Below are 19,528 nucleotides of genomic sequence, written 5' to 3' on the forward strand. Positions count from 1 at the left end.
AACAACCACAGGGCCCCAAGGGAAATCATGCTTTAGGCAGCAGACCATGATGTAAAATCTACTAGAGCAAAGGTAAATGGGACACATACACACGTCTCTCTCTCTCTCTCTCTCTCTCTCTCTCACACACACACACACACACAGACAGACAGACAGACAGACAGACAGACATACACACACACCTGTCCCATTAGCAGTAAACTATCTGTTCCCAAACAAGGACAATTATTGAAGTCATCATAATAGGTTACATTCACATGAAACTGATTATTTAAATCATACAGAGTACAGCTGCTCTTTATCAACTTTTTTATCTTTGTCAACTTTTCACCAAGTAGTTACAACGTCAAAAGTGGAGGGAGTGCTTTCAAACGGAAGTATGACAGCGGGCTTGAGAATGTTCTTTTTCCGATTGTGTCCAAAGTATCTTATTCTGTAGGTTCCAGGTTGGGCAGTATCTGGAATATGCCATTGTATCGTTGCATTGCTATGACCCCGTAATCCCTTGTGCCAATAGAAACTGTTGGCAGGAAACAAACAAACAAACCCAATTTTACTCTTAAAAATGTGTGATTAGAAAAGTGTATGATTATTCATTAAATGAATAGGAAGGGAGTACCTACCATAAGCAAGGCACTATGCTAGATATTGAGAGTATAGCAATGAACAAAACAGTAAATACTTCCTAGAAGCAGACCTTTAAGAAACAGCCATTTGTAGAGATATCTTCACTTGTTCTACCTAGCTACTTAAATTCTATCCATCCCAGGTAGCCTCACCTGATATTGAGAACACAGGATGTCCCCTGCTTTAAAACTGCTATAGCATCCTTTTCGCCCTTGCCATCCTCTGCTTCAACTTGACACTTCTTTTTGCATCTAGATTCATTTGTTCAAAATATATATTTCATTAGCTCATGTGCCAGACTCTATGCTGGAGGTACTGAGAATACCATAGTGAGTGAGACAGACGTGGTCCAAAGTGTCATGGAGTTTATGTTCTACTAGGGCAGAGAGGAAGAAAGCAATAAACAAGTAAACCAACAAATAATTTTAAAATTTATAAGTGAAATGAAGAAGTAAGACAGAGGGAGCCCTAAGGAGATGTCATTTAAACTGAACCCACACACGTCTAGAGGAAGAATATTCTAGGAATAAGGAAGAGAGAATGCAAAGTGTCTGAAGCAGGAGCAGACTTGGTATATCCAAGGAACAGGACACAGGTGAGTAGGGTCAGGGCAGAGTGAACTGTAAAAGAGTGGCTGAGATGATAGAAACAGATGGAGTCAGATCACATTGGTCCTTGTAGACCATGGCAGGAAGTTCAGCTACTCTTCTAGATACAGCAAGGTACCATGGGCTAACTAACTGATACTCTCAGTTATGTGGAGGGCAAATCCCCTGGGAAGAGAGGGTGTGCTCAGCATCCTATGTTTCCTCAGTGACAGGTCCAGTGCTTTCAGTAAATAGCTGGTGATACTGCTGCTGTTGAACAAGGCTGAAGAGTACACATATCCTCCGTGTTGAATGGTATTCTGATTGTGGGCTCTTGAAAACAAATCATCCTTTTTTTGTCATCTGTGTAACTTTATTTTAGCAATAAATATGTATGTATTACTTGTTTAAAGATTACCTATACCCTAGAGTCCTAAAGATCAGAAGAAACATTATGCCCATATTTTTGAATGGCTATCAAATAGGCCACAACAAGGTCAAATCTCTATTTTCAGTTAACCATGGGAACCAAACCAACATACAAATAATCACTTAGCTTGAAGTGATTTGAATTAGACACAAATTGCCAAAAATTTTGCCCATGTCCATGCTACTGTCCTGTGGTATGAAGTTTACAGAGTTAGGAACGGAAACATTTTCTTACTTCAAATATATTTTCAAATCTTCACATTATCTATTCAGCTCACGTATTTGATAACAAAAAGCACAGAGAGATGTTTCTCTGAGGGAACTCCATAAACACATTCCTTTCCTCCTTGGGTCAGTAAGAATTAAACACTCAAGCTTCTTGTGTTTTAGTAATTCAAATGAAGAATCATTGACCATATACAAACATGCAATACAGGGTAGGTATGGACTCGTTATTTTCCCAGAAGGAATGTTGGGCTCTACAGAGCCATCTCAACACCTTCACCCAGCACCCCTTTCAACCACTTTGCAGGAAGGCTAACCAGTTCTTAGGGGTAATGTCTGTGACCATGGAAAAAGACAAAACTAACAGATGTTTATCAGAATTGAGGTCATAACCTCATTAGCATCTAATCTTACAGAAGCACACACCACACTGTTTTGTAGAAAAAGAGGATCAAAATGAAATCTAATAAATCAACTAAATATGGCCAGAAGGCTCCTTGGGAATTTGGTATCATTAATATCATGTACTGAGCCAGTCTTCCCATTTGTCTTCTCTGCATGACTAACCAACTCGTTTCAGGGCTTGAAAAACAAAATATTCAATAAACGTGCTCACCGAGTCTCCCAGGAGGCATCATTATGCATTATCTTCCATGTTGCTGATGTGGCCTCGTATTTCTCCACAGTGAGGAAGGTCTGATGGGTCTGAAATGCAATTAATATAACTGATCAGACACTGCATAGTCACAGAAGAAACGTGTTTGTACATTGTACATACCCCATACTCCCCTTTGTTGACCATTGCTAACCTCCCAATATCTGATATGAACATGTATTAGAATTTCATCCAAATCCTTAGGTGTTCCTCTTAACATTCTATGCAATGTCTTCAGAGTGTTAATTCATCCAGTCTATTAAAAAGCACGGCTTTTCTTTAGAAAGCTGAATGAAGCATAATTTTAGAGCTGAGAGCAAATTTTGGAAATTAGGGCAAAGAAGAGATGAAATAAAACAAGATTTAGAAAAGGCAGCAAACAGTTTCATGACATGTTTACTGATCTGTATTCCAAGACCTTCTCTATTCACCTCAAGATTTAGGAGGGAAAATGGGAAAATTTCCTCATCTTTTCATCTCCAGGTAAATGAATTATTAGTAAATATACCTGCCTTAGTGAAAGAATTGAAAAGGATGCATAAATCTTCCTACTCCTAGGGTGCTATAAGCGACCCTTATATTTTGTCATAATGGATTCCTAGAAACCCACATCATAAGCAGATTTTATTTTCCCAGTGGAAAATAAAAATTCCACATCGGTGGAAAATTATAGTAATTTGTTTTAGGCCAAGAATTCAGCTTCAAATAAAGCATATATTTAAATAACATAATAAATTAAAATATACAAAGGCCATAAATCTCCAATTTTCCTTAAAAATCTTTAGATTATGGCCCTTAAGGGCAGGACTTGTGTCTAATTTACTTTTATCCATCACAGCCCTGTAATTTACAGGTGTTCAAATAAATGCTGAACAGATCACCTACTTATAGCTGGGCCATGGGATTATTTAAAATTCTTCAATTACTCACCTAATGGATTATATTCAATAAAAAAAAGTTTTCATAACCACAGTGACTCTCAAAGAGAACTGTCCGTGGCCATTTAGGGCAGAGTGACACTGGGAAGGCCTTCAATGGAGTAGGAGATAGGGTGGAGTAGGACCCAGTGTATAGGTCTAGAGTGCAGATCAGAGGACAAGGCTAGGATGCTGAATGTGTGAACTATGTGACCATCCTCTCCCCACCTCCCAACCTTAATCTTTTCCAGATACATAATTAGTTCATACAGGTTAATTAATCTCTCTAAGCCTCAGTTTATTCACCTGTAAAACAGGGATAATAAAACATAACTCATTGGGCAGTAGGGAGGATTAAATTAGATTCATGTGATGATGTATGTAAAACTTTAGCCTCGTACCTGCAAAGAGTAAGCATTCAATAAATAGTGGTGAGGAAGTGATGATTACTAATAATAAAGGGCACCAGAAATTGTTTTATGCCAAGTACCAAAACATTCTTAGAAGTTAATTCTATTCTCATTATAGCGCTTTAAGCAGTTTAGTCTCCTGTTTCTCCATGGCAATAATGATGATAGTATTTCTCTACCCTAAGGATGTCAGATTACAGCTAATCCTGCAGTCTTACTACAGCACTTTAATATCTTTAGAAAGTAATGTTGTAAACATGTAAATATTCTGGCATGACTTGACTGCCTAGAGAAGTTATTTCAAACATGTGCATGTTGACTACCCAAGCGGTAGAAAAAATTTCCCCAATATCATATTTGAAAATGTCATACTGTCACAATTTTTATCAAAGGAATAACCATATTTTAATAAACAGAGATGGGAAGGCTTATTTGGAAGAAAGGTATATTGGATTATAAGTGACAGTGGGCTCTGGGAAGAATGGCTCATAGATAAAGTGAATGCATTCTCCACCCTATTAAAAAATCTGACCTTGAAATCACTTTCATAAACCCACTTTCTTTTTCCTCTATATATTTCTTTGTTGTTTGAATTTTTACAACTAGAATGTGTCTGGTTATTGCTTGTGTAGTCATATGAACATTCCAAGGAAGTTACTGAGGAGTAAAATTACTTTACTTTATTCATAGATATATTATATATACTTTATCATATATACATATATAAATACATGACAAAAACAAAAAACTATGAAATGATATGTAACAAACTGTCAACAGTGATTACCTCTAAAAATGTTTATGAAAAGAGAGGTATTTTCACATTCTATTTTAAGCACTTCTATAGTGTCTGTTTTTACCTGGGATCTGTATTTCTTGTGGCATTTTTCAAGATTAATAAATAAATACCATATTAGTGCCAGTAGCAAAAACTAGGGAAATGGCCAATGCAAGAAAAAGTAAAGTGCATGGGCCAGGGCTCCAAGCCAGTAGAGCGTCCACCCAGGGATCCATGATCATTCCACAACAGTAGAGGCAGGACCAGAGTCAGGAGTGCAGGAGAAGAGGAGAGGAGACAAAGATACATGTCACACTGGCCTTAGGATTATTTTACCAAATTCAATAGAGTTTTAAAATTGGAATATGGAAATAGGAACTGTATTCAAATCTTCATCATCTCAAGAGACAATGCCATTCTCTATGCATTGTGCTATATGTGATCGTAAGTAGAACCAGTTAAATGTTTCCTGTGGGCTTTTTTCCCAGACTCAACTCTACGTTAACTGTTCCCACTGAAAATTTTCTCACACCTACAAAATAAGATGAAAAGCAAGTTGGAACATTTTACCTTTATTTTGTTAAGCTCTGTAGGGATACTTAAGTAAATGAAAGGCTAAAAAGTGGACTTAAATTTGTACAAAGAATCAATGATGCTTACCTTGTTCTCTGCTGAATTCTTCGGGTTAGCACCTACAAATGTAACTTCAACAACTTCTCCCTGAAAACGAAAACTCATTTTATGACTTCTAATAAAAGTACTTTTTGCCATGCTCATATTTGGGCCATTATTTATGAAATGTTTCTAGGAGTTTGGGTACCTGTAGAGATTGTATTCTGTTTAATCAAGTGAAGTTGTCTTCTGAGAATATTAGAGAAAATACACTTGTAACAATGGACACAGGAATTTGGGGGCAACAAATTACTTCAGAATTTTGGGCCAATGGATTTGCTTTTGGTAGATTCAGATATAGGTGAAGATTTAGAGCTATAGTTCAAATTAGTGACAGCACATTAAAATGGCTTCTTCAGCCTTGGATAACTTCTTACATCTCTCTCCCATACACATCTAGGAAATGGACTGAATTACATAAGGAAAGCCAAAACTTTCCATGGATGACTTATAATTTGTTGTTGTTATTCTTTTTTTTTATATACAGCAGGTTCTTATTAGTCGTCCATTTTATATACATCAGTGTATACATGTCAATCCCAATCTCCCAATTCATCACACCACCACCCGCCCCCCACCCCGCCGCCTTCCCCCCTTGGTGTCCATACGTTTGTTCTCTACATCTGTGTCTCAATTTCTGCCCTGCAAACCGGTTCATCTGTACCATTTTTCTAGATTCCACATATAGACATTAATATGCAATATTTGTTTTTCTTTCTGACTTACTTCACTCTGTATGACAGTCTCTATATCCATCCATGTCTCTACAAATGACCCAATTTCGTCCCTTTTCATGGCTCAGTAATACTCCATTGTATGTATGTACCACATCTTCTTCATCCATTCATCTGTCAATGGGCATTTAGGTTTCTTCCATGACCTGGCTATTGTAAATATTGCTGCAATGAACACTGGAGTGCATGTGTCTTTTTGAATTATGGTTTTCTCTGGTATATGCCCAGTAGTGGGATTGCTGGATCATATGGTAATTCTATTTTTAGTTTTATAATGAACTTCCATACTGTTCTCCATAGTGGCTGTATCAATTTGCACTCCCACCAAGAGTGCAAGAGGGTTCCCTTTTGTACATACCCTCTGCAGCATTTGTTGTTTGTACATTTTCTGATGATGCCCATTCTAACTGGTGTGAGGTGATATCTCATTGTAGTTTTGATTTGCATTTCTCTAATAATTAGTGACGTTGAGCAGCTTTTCATGTGCTTATTGGCCATCTGTATGTCTTCTTTGGAGAAATGTCTATTTAGGTCTTCTGCCCATTTTTGGACTGGGTTGTGTTTTTTAATATTGAGCTGCATGAGCTCTTTATATATTTTGCAGATTAATCCTTTGTCCGTTGATTCGTTGGGAAATATTTTCTCCCATTCTGAGGGTTGTCTTTTCGTCTTATTTATGGTTTCCTTTGCTGTGCAAAAGCTTTGAAGTTTCATTAGGTCCCATTTGTTTATTTTTGTTTTTATTTCCATTACTCTACGAGGTGGATCAAAAACGATCTTTCTGTGATTTATATCAAAGAATGTTCTTCCTATGTTTTCCTTTAAGAGTTTTATAGTGTCCGGTCTTACATTTAGGTCTCGAATCCATTTTGAGTTCATTTTTGTGTATGGTGTTAGGGAGTGTTCTAATTTCATTCTTTTACATGTAGCTGTCCAGTTGTCTCAGCACCACTCATTGAAGAGACTGTCTTTTCTCCATTGTATATCCTTACCTCCTTTGTCATAGATTAGTTGACCATAGGTGTGTGGGTTTATCTCTGGGCTTTCTATCCTGTTCCACTGATCTGTATTTCTGTTTTTGTGCCAGTACCATATTGTCTTGATTATGGTAGCTTTGTAGTATAGTCTGAAGTCAGGGAGTCTGATTCCTCCAGCTCAATTTTTTCCCCTCAAGACTGCTTTGGCTATTCGGGGTCTTTTGTGCTCCATACAAATTTTAAGACTTTTTGTTTTAGTTCTGTAAAAAATGCTATTGGTAATTTGATAGGGATTGCATTGAATCTGTAGATTGCTTTGGATAGTATAGTCATTTTCACAATATTGAGTCTTCCAATCCAAGAACATGGTATATCTCTCCATCTGTTGGTATCACCTTTAATTTCTTTCATCAGTGTCTTATAGTTTGCTGCATACAGGTCTTTTGTCTCCCTAGGTAGGTTTATTCCTAGGTATTTTATTCTTTTTGTTGCAGTGGTAAATGGGAGTGTTTCCTTAATTTCTCTTTCAGATTTTTCATCATTAGTGTATAGGAATACAAGAGATTTCTGTGCATTAATTTTGTATCCTGCAACTTTACCAAATTCATTGATTAGCTCTAGTAGTTTTCTAGTGGCATCTTTAGGATTCTCTATGTATAGTATCATGTCATCTGCAAACAGTGACAGTTTTACTTCTTCTTTTCCAACTTGGATTCCTTTTACTTCTTTTACTTCTCTGACTGCTGTGGCTAGGACTTTCAAAACTACATTGAATAACAGTGGTGAGAGTGGACATCCTTGTGTTGTTCCTGATCTTAGAGGAAATGCTTTCAGTTTTTCACCATTGAGAATGATGTTTGCTGTGGGCTTGTCATATACGGCCTTTATTATGTTGAGGTGGTTCTCTCTATGCCCACTTTCTGTAGAGTTTTTATCATAAATGGGTGCTGAATCTTCTCAAAAGCTCTTTCTGCATCTATTGAGATGATCCTATGGTTTTTCTTCTTCAATTTGTTAATATGGTGTATCACACTGATTGATTTGCATATATTGAAGAATCCTTGCATCCCTGGGATAAATCCCACTTGGTCATGGTGTATGATCCTTTTAATGTGTTGTTGGATTCTGTTTGCTAGTATTTTGTTGAGGATTTTTGCATCTACATTCATGAGTGATATCGGTCTGTAATTTTGTTTTTTTGTAGTATCTTTTTCTGGTTTTGATATCAGGGTGATGGTGGCCTCATAGAATGAGTTTGGGAGTGTTCCTTCCTCTGCAATATTTTGGAGGAGTTTGAGGAGGATGCATTTTAGCTGTTCTCTAAATGTTTGATAGAATTCACCTGTGAAGCCATCTGGTCCTGGACTTTTGTTTGCTGGAAGATTTTTATTCAGTTTCAATTTAATTGCTTGTGATTGGTCTGTTCATATTTTCTATTTCTTCCTGGTTCAGTCTTGGAAGTTTATACTTCTTTAAGAATTCGTCCTTTTCTTCCAGGTTGTCCATTTTATTGGCATAGAGTTGCTTGTAGTAGTCTCTTAGGATGCTTTTTATTTCTGCGGTGTCTGTTGTAACTTCTTTTTCATTTCTAATTTTATTGATTTGAATCCTCTCCCTCTTTTTCTTGATGAGTCTGGCTAATGATTTATCAATTTTGTTTATCTTCTCAAAGAACCAACTTTTAGTTTTATGGATCTTTGTTATTGTTTTCTTTGTTTCTAGTTCATTTATTTCTGCTCTGATCTTTATGATTTCTTTCCTTCTGCTAACTGAGTTTTGTTTGTTCTTATTTCTCTAGTTCCTTTAGGTGTAAGGTTAGATTGTTTATTTGGGATTTTTCTTGTTTCTTGCGGTAGGCTTGAATAGCTATAAACTTCCCTCTTAGAACTGCTTTTGCTGCATCCCATAGGTTTTGGATCATCGTGTTTTCATTGTCATTTGCCTCTAGGTATTCTTTGATTTCCTCTTTGATTTCTTCAGTGATCTCTTGGTTATTTACTAACGTATTGTTTAGCTTCCAGGTGTTTCTGTTTTTTACTTTTTTTTCCTATAATTGATTTCTAATCTCATAGCATTGTGGTCAGAAAAGATGCGTTATATGATTTCAATTTCCTTAAAATTACTGAGGCTTGATTTGTGACCCATGATGTGATCTATCCTGGAGAATGTTCTGTGCACACTTGAGAAGAAAGTGTAATCTGCTGTTTTTGGATGGAATGTCCTATAAATATCAATTAAATCTATCTGGTCTATTGTGTCATTTAAAGCTTGTGTTTCCTTATTTATTTTCATTTTGGATGATCTGTCCATTGGTGTAAGTGAGGTGTTAAAGTCCCTCACTATTATTGTGTTACTGTTGATTTCCTCTTTTATAGCTGTTATCAGTTGCCTTATGTATTGAGGTGCTCCTATGTTGGGTGCATATATAGTCATAATTGCTATATCGTCTGCTTGGATTGATCCCTTGATCATTATGTAGTGTTCTTTCTTGTCTCTTGTAACATTCTTTATTTTAAAGTCTATTTTATCTGATATGAGTATTGCTACCCCGGCTTTGTTTTGATTTCCATTTGCATGGAATATCTTTTTCCATCCCCTCACTTTCAGTCTGAATGTGTCCCTAGGTCTGAAGTGGGTCTCTTGTAGACAGCATATATATGGGTCTTGTTTTTGTATCCATTTAGCAAGCCTGTGTCTTTTGGTTGGAGCATTTAACCCATTCACATTTAGGGTAATTATCGATATGTATGTTCCTGTGACCATTTTCTTAAGTGTTTTGGGTTGGTTTTTGTAGGTCGTTTTCTTCTCTTGTGTTTCCCACTTAAAGAATTTCCTTTAGCATTTGTTGTAGAGCTGGTTTGGTGGTGCTGAATTCTCTTAGCTTCTGCTTGTCTGTAAAGTTTTTGATTTCTCCAACGAATCTGAATGAGATCCTTGGTGGGTAGAGTAATCTTGGTTGTACGTTCTTCCCTTTCATCACTTTAAGTATACCATGCCACTCCCTTCTGGCTTGTAGAGTTTCTGCTGAGAAATCAGCTGTTAACCTTATGGGAGTTCCCTTGTATGTAATTTGTTGTTTGGCCCTTGCTGCTTTCAATAATTTTTCTTTGTCTTTAATTTTTGCCAATTTGATTACTATGTGCCTCGGTGTGTTTCTCCTTGGGTTTATCCTGTATGGGACGCTCTGGGCTTCCTGGACTTGGGTGGCTATTTCCTTTCCCATTTTAGGGAAATTTTCGACTATAATTTCTTCAAATATTTTCTCAAGTCCTTTCCTCTCTGTCTTCTCCTTCTGCGACCCCTATAATGTGAATGTTGGTGAGTTGAATGTTGTCCCAGAGGTCTCTTAGGCTGTCTTCATTTCCTTTCATTCTTTTTTCTTTATTCTGTTCTGCAGCAGTTAATTCCACCATTCTGTCTTCCAGGTCACTTATACGTTCTTCTGCTTCAGTTATTCTGTCTGCTATTGATTCCTTCTAGTGTAGTTTTCATTTCAGTTATTGTATTGTTCATCTCTGTTTGTTCTTTAAATCTTCTAGATCTTTGTTAAACATTTCTTGCATCTTCTCGATGTTTACCTCCATTCTTTTTCAGAGGTCCTGTATCATCTTCACTATCATTATTCTGAATTCTTTTTCTGGAAGGTTGCCTATCTCCAGTTCATTTAGTTGTTTTTCTGGGGTTTTATCTTGTTCCTTCATCTTGTACATAGCCCTCTGCCTTTTCATCTTGTATATCTTTCTGTGAATGTGGTTTATTCGGATGACTTATACTTGCACATACACTTACATATAAAAGATACAAGATGGATTGACAAGGTGTGTATTTAACTTTTCTCCTGACATAACTAAAAAAACTGGACAAATATGTATTAAAGAATGGTTTTAAGGACAGTAGGCATGAAAACAGTGATCCTTGAGTGACAGAAAATGAAAAAGATGAGCCCTACAATTGCCTCAGTTTTATGCCTTCAGAGAGTTTACAGGCCACAGCATAAGGAGGCAGAATCAAGCAATGCTAGACAGTCTATGTAAGTTAAGGAATAGATGTGGGAGTCCAAGACAACCAAGTGGTCTTGAGTTCATAGGGTAGAGTAACAGAGAAAAGAGAGGACCATAGAAAGCAGAGGTACACAGAGAGAGAACTCTGGAGATTTGCAGAAGGCTCCCTTCAACTCTGCATGCATGTAAGGAAAGTACCTGAACCTAGGAAAAGAATCATTTAAAAGAAATAGAGAGAAAATCCCAGGCTCATAGAGAATTGTGAAAAGTTCCTGTTCCCACCAGCCAGAATGGGAAAACTCATAATTCAAAATAATTCTACCTTAAGTGCATGGTGGAAAGATTTTCCCTAGAATAAAAGCAGCTCTGTCTAAAAACTTACAAAGACCCACCCAAATCAAACTCTTCCCAAATAATTCAATAACACCCCAAAACAAAGTTCAAAAATATTTACAGGAATAGGAGAACATCTAACACCTAACAAGATAAAAATTCACAATGTCTGACATCTAAATTATCAAGCATACAAAGGAAAGAAAAGCTCTTCTCATAATGAGAAAACTCTCAATCAAAACTGACCCATAAATGAATTAGATGATAGAATTAGTAGACAAGGACACTAAAACAGTTCTTATAACTATTCTGTGTGTTCAAAAATCTAGCAGAAAGAATGAACATGTTAAGTAGACATGTGGAAGATTTTTATTTAAAATGACCTAATCCAAACCCCTAGAGATGAAAACTACAGTATCTATAAAGAAAATACACTAGATGGAATTATCAAATTAAACACTGGAGAAGAAAAGATTACTGAATTTGAAGACACAGCAATAAAAACCATACAGAAATCAAAAGGGGAAAAGACTGAAAAAAAATGACCAGAGCAGCAGTGAGCTGTGGAACAACTTCAAGCCGCCTAATACATAGGTAATTGGAGTTCCCAAAGGATAGAAGAGCGGAAGAAATTCAGAAAAAAATAATGAATAAATAATGGCCAAAATTCTCCAAATTTGCTGAAAACTCTAAGCCCACAAATCCAAGAAGCTCAATGAACTCCAAGCACAAGAAACATAAAAAAAAATGACATCAAGGATCCTTAAAATCAAATTGCTGGAAACTAGAAATAAAAAGAAAAAAATTCTAAAAACAAGAGGAAAAAGAAGACACATTACACAGAGTAGAACATACATAAGGATGACAGCAGATTTTTTTCCCCACTGAAAACAATGCAAACCAGAAGACAGTACAGCAAAATCTTAAGGTCTTAAAAGAAAAAACTGCTAACCAAGAATTCCATAAACAGTAAAAATATTCTTAAAAATGAAAATGAAAGTAAAATAAAGACATTTTCAAACATATAAAAGAAGAAAGAAAAATGTTAAAAGATGTCCTTCAAGCAAACAGAAAATGACACTAAATGGAAATTTGGATCTACAAAAAGAAATGAAGGGTCAGTTGTTAATTTGTGAGTTAATATAATATTTTTCTCTTATTATTTAAGTCTCTTTAAAAATAATCTACTGTTTAAAAATAACAACAATCCATGATGGAGGTGATAAATCATATAAAAGTAAAATATATGACAGTAACACAAAGACCAGAAAAGTATCAATGGAATAAAACCACTGGCCAGAATGATCAAGAGATAAAAATCAAACAGAAGGCTCAAATTATCAGTACCAGGAATAAAACAGGGGACATCAATACAGATTCTATAGATATGTAAAAGATAATAAGGAAAAATTGGCAATGACTTTACACCTGCAAATTCAAATAACTTAGATGAAATGAAATGGACAAATTCCTTGAGATACAGAAACTACTAAATATCATTCAAGAAGAAGTAAATGGCCTTAATAGTGAAAATTTACCAAACTGTACACTTTAAATATGTAGTTTATTGTATGTTAATAATACATCAATAAAAATATTTTTTAAAATAACAAACCAACGAACAAGTAAGTCTTCACATGACTTACTATGGCACACAAGACCTTTTACAGGTAATTTCCCACCTGCTGCTCCACCTTAGGCCCTCTATAGTCCATATACCTAGAGGTGGTATGTCTTGACAGGCTCTGTGAACTCCTATTCATCCTCTAAGACCTAGCCCATATTAAAAACATTTTTTAATAAAAACAGTCCATGGATTCATAATCAATGATGACCATCTAAACTGAGATGTGCTGTTCAATTATTTACTTTACTGTTAACTCCCCTGAATAACTAGCAATAATTTATTTTTTCTAATTTTCTTCATTTTCACCAGTGAGATTATCAAATTAGCCAGTCTCACCAATGGTTAGCAAAATGTTTCAACAACAATTAGAATTTTCTGCAAAAATCAGTATATTCTTTATATAGAGCAATCAGCCCTGCAGCCAATATCATGGTTCACTTAAAAAAATAAAATTTGTATCCAGTTAGCCAAATTTTCCTAACCCTTAAAAGCGTTCTTGTCCTTGATTTTTCTTCTTACCATCACAATTTCCTGCTTAGTCACACTCACCTTAACTATGAGAGACAACCCCACTACTAATATAATGTGCCAATTCAAACAGTAGTGGTATAGAACAGACGTTTCTGACATGAAAGAGTGAGGAGGTCAGTAGGTCCCCTCCCTAAAAAGCAACTATATAAATAGACAACACTGTCAAAAATAACCATTTTTAAATTTTATTTTACCTCTTGAAATAGCTGATTTACAATGTCATGTTAGTTTCTGGTGTACAGTGATTCAGTTATATACTTTTTTCATATTCTTTTCCATTATAGGTTATTATAGCTTATTACAAGATATTGAATATAGTTCCCTGTGCAACAGTAGGACCCTGTTGTTTATCTATTTTCTATACAGTAGTTTGTATCTGCTAATCACAAACTCCTAATTTATTCCCTCCCCACTTTCCCCTTTAGTAACCAAAAGTTTATTTTCTATGTCTGTATGTTTCTCTTTTGTAAATAACTTCATTTGTATCATATTTTAGATTCCACATATCAGTGATAGCATATGATATTTGTCTTTCTCTGTCTGACTTACTTCACTTAGTATGATAATCTCTAGGTCCATCCATGTTGCTGCAAATGGCATTGTTTCGTTCTTTTTTATGGCTCAGTAGTATCTATTGTATATTATATAATATCACATCTTCTTTATTCATTCATCTGTCAATGGACATTTAGTTTGCTTCCATTCCATATCTTGGCTATTGTAAATAGTGCTGCTGTGAACACTGGGGTGCCTATATCATTTTAGAGTTTTCTCTGGATATATGTCCAGGAGTGGGATTGCTGGATCATACGTAACTCTAAAAATAAACATTTTAGCACTTCAATTATCAACCAAAAGCTGAGAAATGTTTGTTCATTAAAACTACTAAACTTAGTGGTAAGCACAGTGCAAGTTTTTGGTGTTCTTACCAGGGTTGCTCTCATCCTCTGTAGTACTATATTTCAACCAGAGCAGGGAAGGCCATAAAATCAACAGCTTTTCTGCTGCTGCCAGAAGGAACTTACTTAATTTGGAACATAGCCATTTAAAGTGGTGATCTCGGTGGAAGGCAAACATTGAGGGATAGTGGCTAGACTGGTAATTGGTGATTTAATAGTTTGTGGGGAAGATAACTGTCATGGTTTTAATAAGCTCTTATCCTATCCTGGACTAATCAGAGGCTATGATCACACACAGAGAAGAGAGCAGGCCCAAACCACTCATATATCCCTGGCTCATGTCTGGATGTATGTGCAGAGGAGATATAAGAGACCCCAGTGGAAATTAAAATTTGGGGAAAACTGAAAATGGTCTGAAGTTTGAATGCAAACCCTAGCCCACACAGTTCCATCAGCAGAGATTGAAATTCTTACTCCTTGAGCCACCTAAATACAAACTCTGAACAATATCCAGCTGAACATTAAGTTCTGTGATCACAGAAGCAACACTTGAGAGTGAGACTTAAAATCAAGTATAAAAACCTGAGCAAAGATATAGCAGCCATACACTGTGAGAGAGACAGACTTTACTAATTAGTCCAGTCAAGTTTTAACTGAGCAAACAAATAAACGAAAATAACAACTCTGGGGTGGGGAAGTGAAGCTAGAATCCAGAGTTGCTACAATATATCAACAAACATGCAGTATTCAAACAACAACAACAATGAAATGAGATGTGCATACAAGAAAGTATCACCCATACTAAGGGGAAAAAAGGAACAATCGAAACTGCTTCTCTGTGTCCCCAGATGTTAGATTTAGCAAAGACTTCAAAGGAGCTGTTATTAAAATGTTCTAAGAACTAATATAAATCAGGTTTAAAGAACTAAAGGATAATGATTTAATAAACAAAGACACAGTGAAGAGAATTTTCTGGAGTTGAAAATCACAACAACTGAAATGAAAAATTCACTAAAGGGATTTCACAGCAAATGTGAGATGACAGAAGAAAGAATAAGTGAACTAGAATTTATCAACATAAATTATCTTATATGAAGAATAGAGAGGGAAAGAGAGATTGAAGTAAAATTAACAGAGCCTCAGAAACATGTGGGACAACACCGAGTATACTGACATTCACAAAACAGAAGTTCCAAAACTAGAAGAAAGAGAGAAAGGAACAAAAAACTTTTTGAAGGAATAATGGCTGAAAACTTCCCAGATTTGATGAATGTTACCTTATAGATCCAAGGAACTCAACAAATTCCAAGTAGGATAATCACAAAGTGATTCACATTTAGATATACTGTAGCAAACTAGTGGTAGACTTAGACAAAAAGAAAATTTTGAAAGCAGCAAAAGTGATTCATTTCTTACAGAGAAATTACAATAAAATTAACAATTGACTTTTCATTAGAGAGTGAAGTACAGAAAGTAACAGGATAACATATCAATGTAATAAAAGAAAAAAATTTTCAATCAAGAATGCAGCAAAACCATTCTTCAAAGATAAGATAAATCCATTCCAGATAAACAAAGGCTGAGAGAATTTGTTGTTAGTATAACTGTCTTACAAGAAATACTACAGGAAGTCCTTTCAGCTGAAAGAAAATGATGCTAGATGATAATACAAATTCTTAAAAAGAAATAAAGAGTACCAGAACTGGTAAATATGTAGGTAAATAAAATTTTTCTATAAATATACTTTTTTTTTTTTGGCGGTACGCGGGCCTCTCACTGTTGTGGCCTCTCCCGTTGCGGAGCACAGGCTCCGGACGCACAGGCTCAGTGGCCATGGCTCACGGGCGCAGTCGCTCCGCAGCATGTTGGATCTTCCTGGACCGGGGCACGAACCCGTGTCCCCTGCATCGGCAGGCAGACTCTCAACCACTGCGCCACCAGGGAAGCCCTAAATATACTTTTTCATAGATTTTTTTAATGTCTTTAAAAGACATAAGCTTTTATAAAACAATAATTGTAACACTGTATTATTACATTTACATGTAGATATAATATGTGACAATATCACCAAAAATGGGAAAGGGAAAAAAGATATTTGGGAAGAATCTTTTTGTATTTTTTAGAATTAAGTTAGTATTATATTAAAGTCGGCTGTGGTTAGTTAAGATGCATATTATAGCTCTGTGACGTGAGATATAAATATATATATATATATTTGGTCTCTGCTCCCATTTCCCGGCACACAGCTCATAAAACCCTTGGAATCTCCGCTAACGTGTCTTTTGTATGCTATTAAGATGACTGGTGGCTGCAGACTTATGCATAACTTCAGAATGGGGGCAAACAAACGCTGTGATTGGAGGGTTAGAACTTTCAACTCCAACCCCCTGATCTCCAGGGAAGGGAAAAGAGCTGGAGGTTGAGTTAACTGCCGATGGCCAATGATTTAGTCAATCATGGCTGCATAATGAAGCCTCCACAAAAATCCCTAAAGTTTTCGGTTTGGAGAGCTTCCAGGCTGGTGAATATGTGGAGACTCTGGGAAGGTGGCATGGCTGAAGAAGCTCTGCATTCTTTCCCCCATACCTTGCCCTATGCACCTCTCCACTGGTTGTTCCTAAGTTGTAACCTTTTAAAATAAACTGGTAATCTAGTAAGTAAACTATTTTCCTAAACTCTGTGAGCTATTCTAGCAAGTCATTAAACCTGAGGAGGAGGTCATGGGAATCTCCAATTTATAGCCAGGCTGTTAGAAGCACAGGTGACAACTTGGATTTGCCACTGGTGTCTGAAATATGTGTGTATGGGGAGCGGGAGGTGAGGGGGAGGGTGCAGTCTAGTGGGACTGAGCCCTTAACCTGTGGGATCTGTGCCAACCCCAAGTAAATACCATCAGAATTGAATTGAATTGTAGGACATCAAATTGGTGTCCACAGAGAACTGGAGAGTTACTTGGTGGGTGGAAACCTCCACACATCTGCTGTCAGAAGTATTGAGAGTGGAGTGTAAAGAGAAGAAACAGAGTTCTTTTTCAAGTCCCTAAAATAACTACCAGGAAAACAGCTAAAAATGTACATAGTAAAAAACCAACAGAGGAATTAAAAAAGGACACTAAAACATAAAAATAACCTAAGCATCCACCTTAAGAAATGCAAAAGAAGAGGGTGTACGAAGAGCAAAATAAAATCAAAGCAGGCGGAAGGAAAGAAATGAAACACTAGACCAAAAACCAGTGAAATGGAAAAACAGATAAAACCAATGGAGCTAAAAGATGGCTCTTTGAAGACATAAGTCAGCAAAATCAGGCAGAAGGAGGGGACATCATTATTGACCTTACAGAAATTAAAAGAATTATAAGGGACTATTATGAACAAGTTTATCCCAACACATTAGACAATTATATGAAATGGGAAAATTCCTAAAGACAAAGTAAACTCTTAGAAAGACACATAATTGACTCAAGAACAGAAAATCTGAATAGGCCTAAAACGAGTAAAGGAACTGAATTAGTGATTTAAAATTTTGCCATAAAAAGAAGCCCAAATTCAAATGACTTTGCTGGTAAATCTCATCCAATATTTAAGGAAGAAATAACATCAATCTTTTGCATACATTTTCAGAAAATACAAGAGGAAACACTTTCTAATCCTTTACTGAGACCAGTGTCACCCTGATACCAAGGGCAGACAAAGACGACGCATGAAAAGAAGACTACAAATGCCCCTCATGGACATGAGTACAAAACTCTTTAGAAAAATGTTAGCAAACCAAATTTAAGAACATGTAAAAAGTATTATATACCATTACTAAAGGGTATTTATTTAATATCTTAAATCAACCAATACAATACACCCTATTAATAGAATAAAAAACAAAAACCACATGATCACCTCAGTAGACACAGAAAAGGATCTGAAAAACTTCAACACCTTTTCTTCATAAAAGCTCTCAACAAACTAGACATAGAAGGGAATTTTTTTAACCTGATAAAGGGCAACTACAAAAATTCTAAAGAAAACATTATACTTAATGACTGAATACTTTTCCTCCTGATTAGAAACAAGATAAGGATGTCCAGTCTTACAACCTCTTTTCAACATTGCATTGGAGACTCTAGCCAGTGCAATAAGGAAACAATTAAAAGGCATCCACAAAAGAAATTCATAAAGGAATAAGTAAACCTGTTCTTATTCACAGATGACATACTATACATAGACATTTCTAAGGAATCCACACCAAAAATATCTATTGGAACTAATAAATGATTTAGCAAAGTTGCAAGACACAAGATCTATATCAGATAGTAGTGGTAGAAATCCTGTTTCATTTCTATGTGCTTTTCCTATCCTTGACATATCATAGACAACTTTTCTATGCTACAATGAATGGTTCCAGGACAATCCCTTTAAAAAGAAAAGGAATAATTTGAATTTTAGAAATTCAATTTTCCACAATTACCAACTGAAAAATAAATACTTCCCCATTTTCATGTTTTCAGAGCCTCTGCAGAGATAAGAACAATTTTCTAAATTATTGCTAACAGCTGGTCTGAGGCATGATTTGACACAGGTGGTGACATTAAACATCTTTCCCCCCATCCCCACACAGTCTTCTGAAGGATCCTAAGACCTCTTTGCGAGTCTTACCACTCTGTATTTAGGGTTGGCTGGCTGCAGGACATCCCCAAAAGTTGTGCCTACAGGCGCTCTATCCACAGCATTAGGGATTAATGGGGCCATCAGGTCTTTGAAAAATGGAGGCTCTGGACCGCTGCTCAGATTGGCTACTGTATCCTAGAACAGAGAGCATTTGCTTAAGAAGCATACAATGTAGCATCAAGACCCTTCCCCCCAGATTCCCAAAAATGCCTTCATTAAAGCAAACACATACACACTCACTTTCCCACTCCCTCTCCCTCTTCCCAAGAGCTAACAACTGCAACAAAATGCGAGCGGAACTCTGCTGAAATAGGAGCCTAGATGTCCATAATTTTAACTTTTGTGACTAGAAGAAAGCGTCAGTCACAGGTAACACTTTCACTCCCCTAGGCAGTATAATCTAGAGTGTAAGCTAGGAATCATGCTCCACGAGTTTAGATTCTGGGACAGCCATTCTTTAACTGTATG

The 19,528-nt window shown here is 36.2% G+C and overlaps 1 protein-coding gene across 4 annotated transcripts in view; it reads right to left on the minus strand.

The window, feature by feature from the left end:
• Nucleotides 1-324: 324 nt before the first annotated feature.
• The window catches only part of ASAH2 (N-acylsphingosine amidohydrolase 2), a 71,919-nt gene continuing 52,715 nt past the window's right edge, over nucleotides 325-19,528 (minus strand). Inside the window, exons 17-21 of one of the 4 annotated variants that reach the window (XM_060125883.1) lie at nucleotides 19,049-19,195; nucleotides 5,289-5,348; nucleotides 2,485-2,573; nucleotides 780-878; nucleotides 325-520 (exon numbers count right to left, since the gene is read on the minus strand). In XM_060125883.1, the coding sequence (XP_059981866.1) occupies nucleotides 328-520; nucleotides 780-878; nucleotides 2,485-2,573; nucleotides 5,289-5,348; nucleotides 19,049-19,195 (588 nt within the window). In that variant the 3' untranslated portion in view covers nucleotides 325-327. Of the gene's footprint in view, nucleotides 521-779; nucleotides 879-908; nucleotides 1,001-2,484; nucleotides 2,574-5,288; nucleotides 5,349-19,048; nucleotides 19,196-19,528 lie in introns of those variants that run through there. The other 3 variants (XM_060125884.1, XM_060125886.1, XM_060125885.1) reach the window with 3 other exon arrangements.

This window comes from Lagenorhynchus albirostris, chromosome 16 (genome assembly GCF_949774975.1).
Source record: "Lagenorhynchus albirostris chromosome 16, mLagAlb1.1, whole genome shotgun sequence".
In the NCBI taxonomy this organism is placed as follows: Eukaryota; Metazoa; Chordata; class Mammalia; order Artiodactyla; family Delphinidae; genus Lagenorhynchus; species Lagenorhynchus albirostris.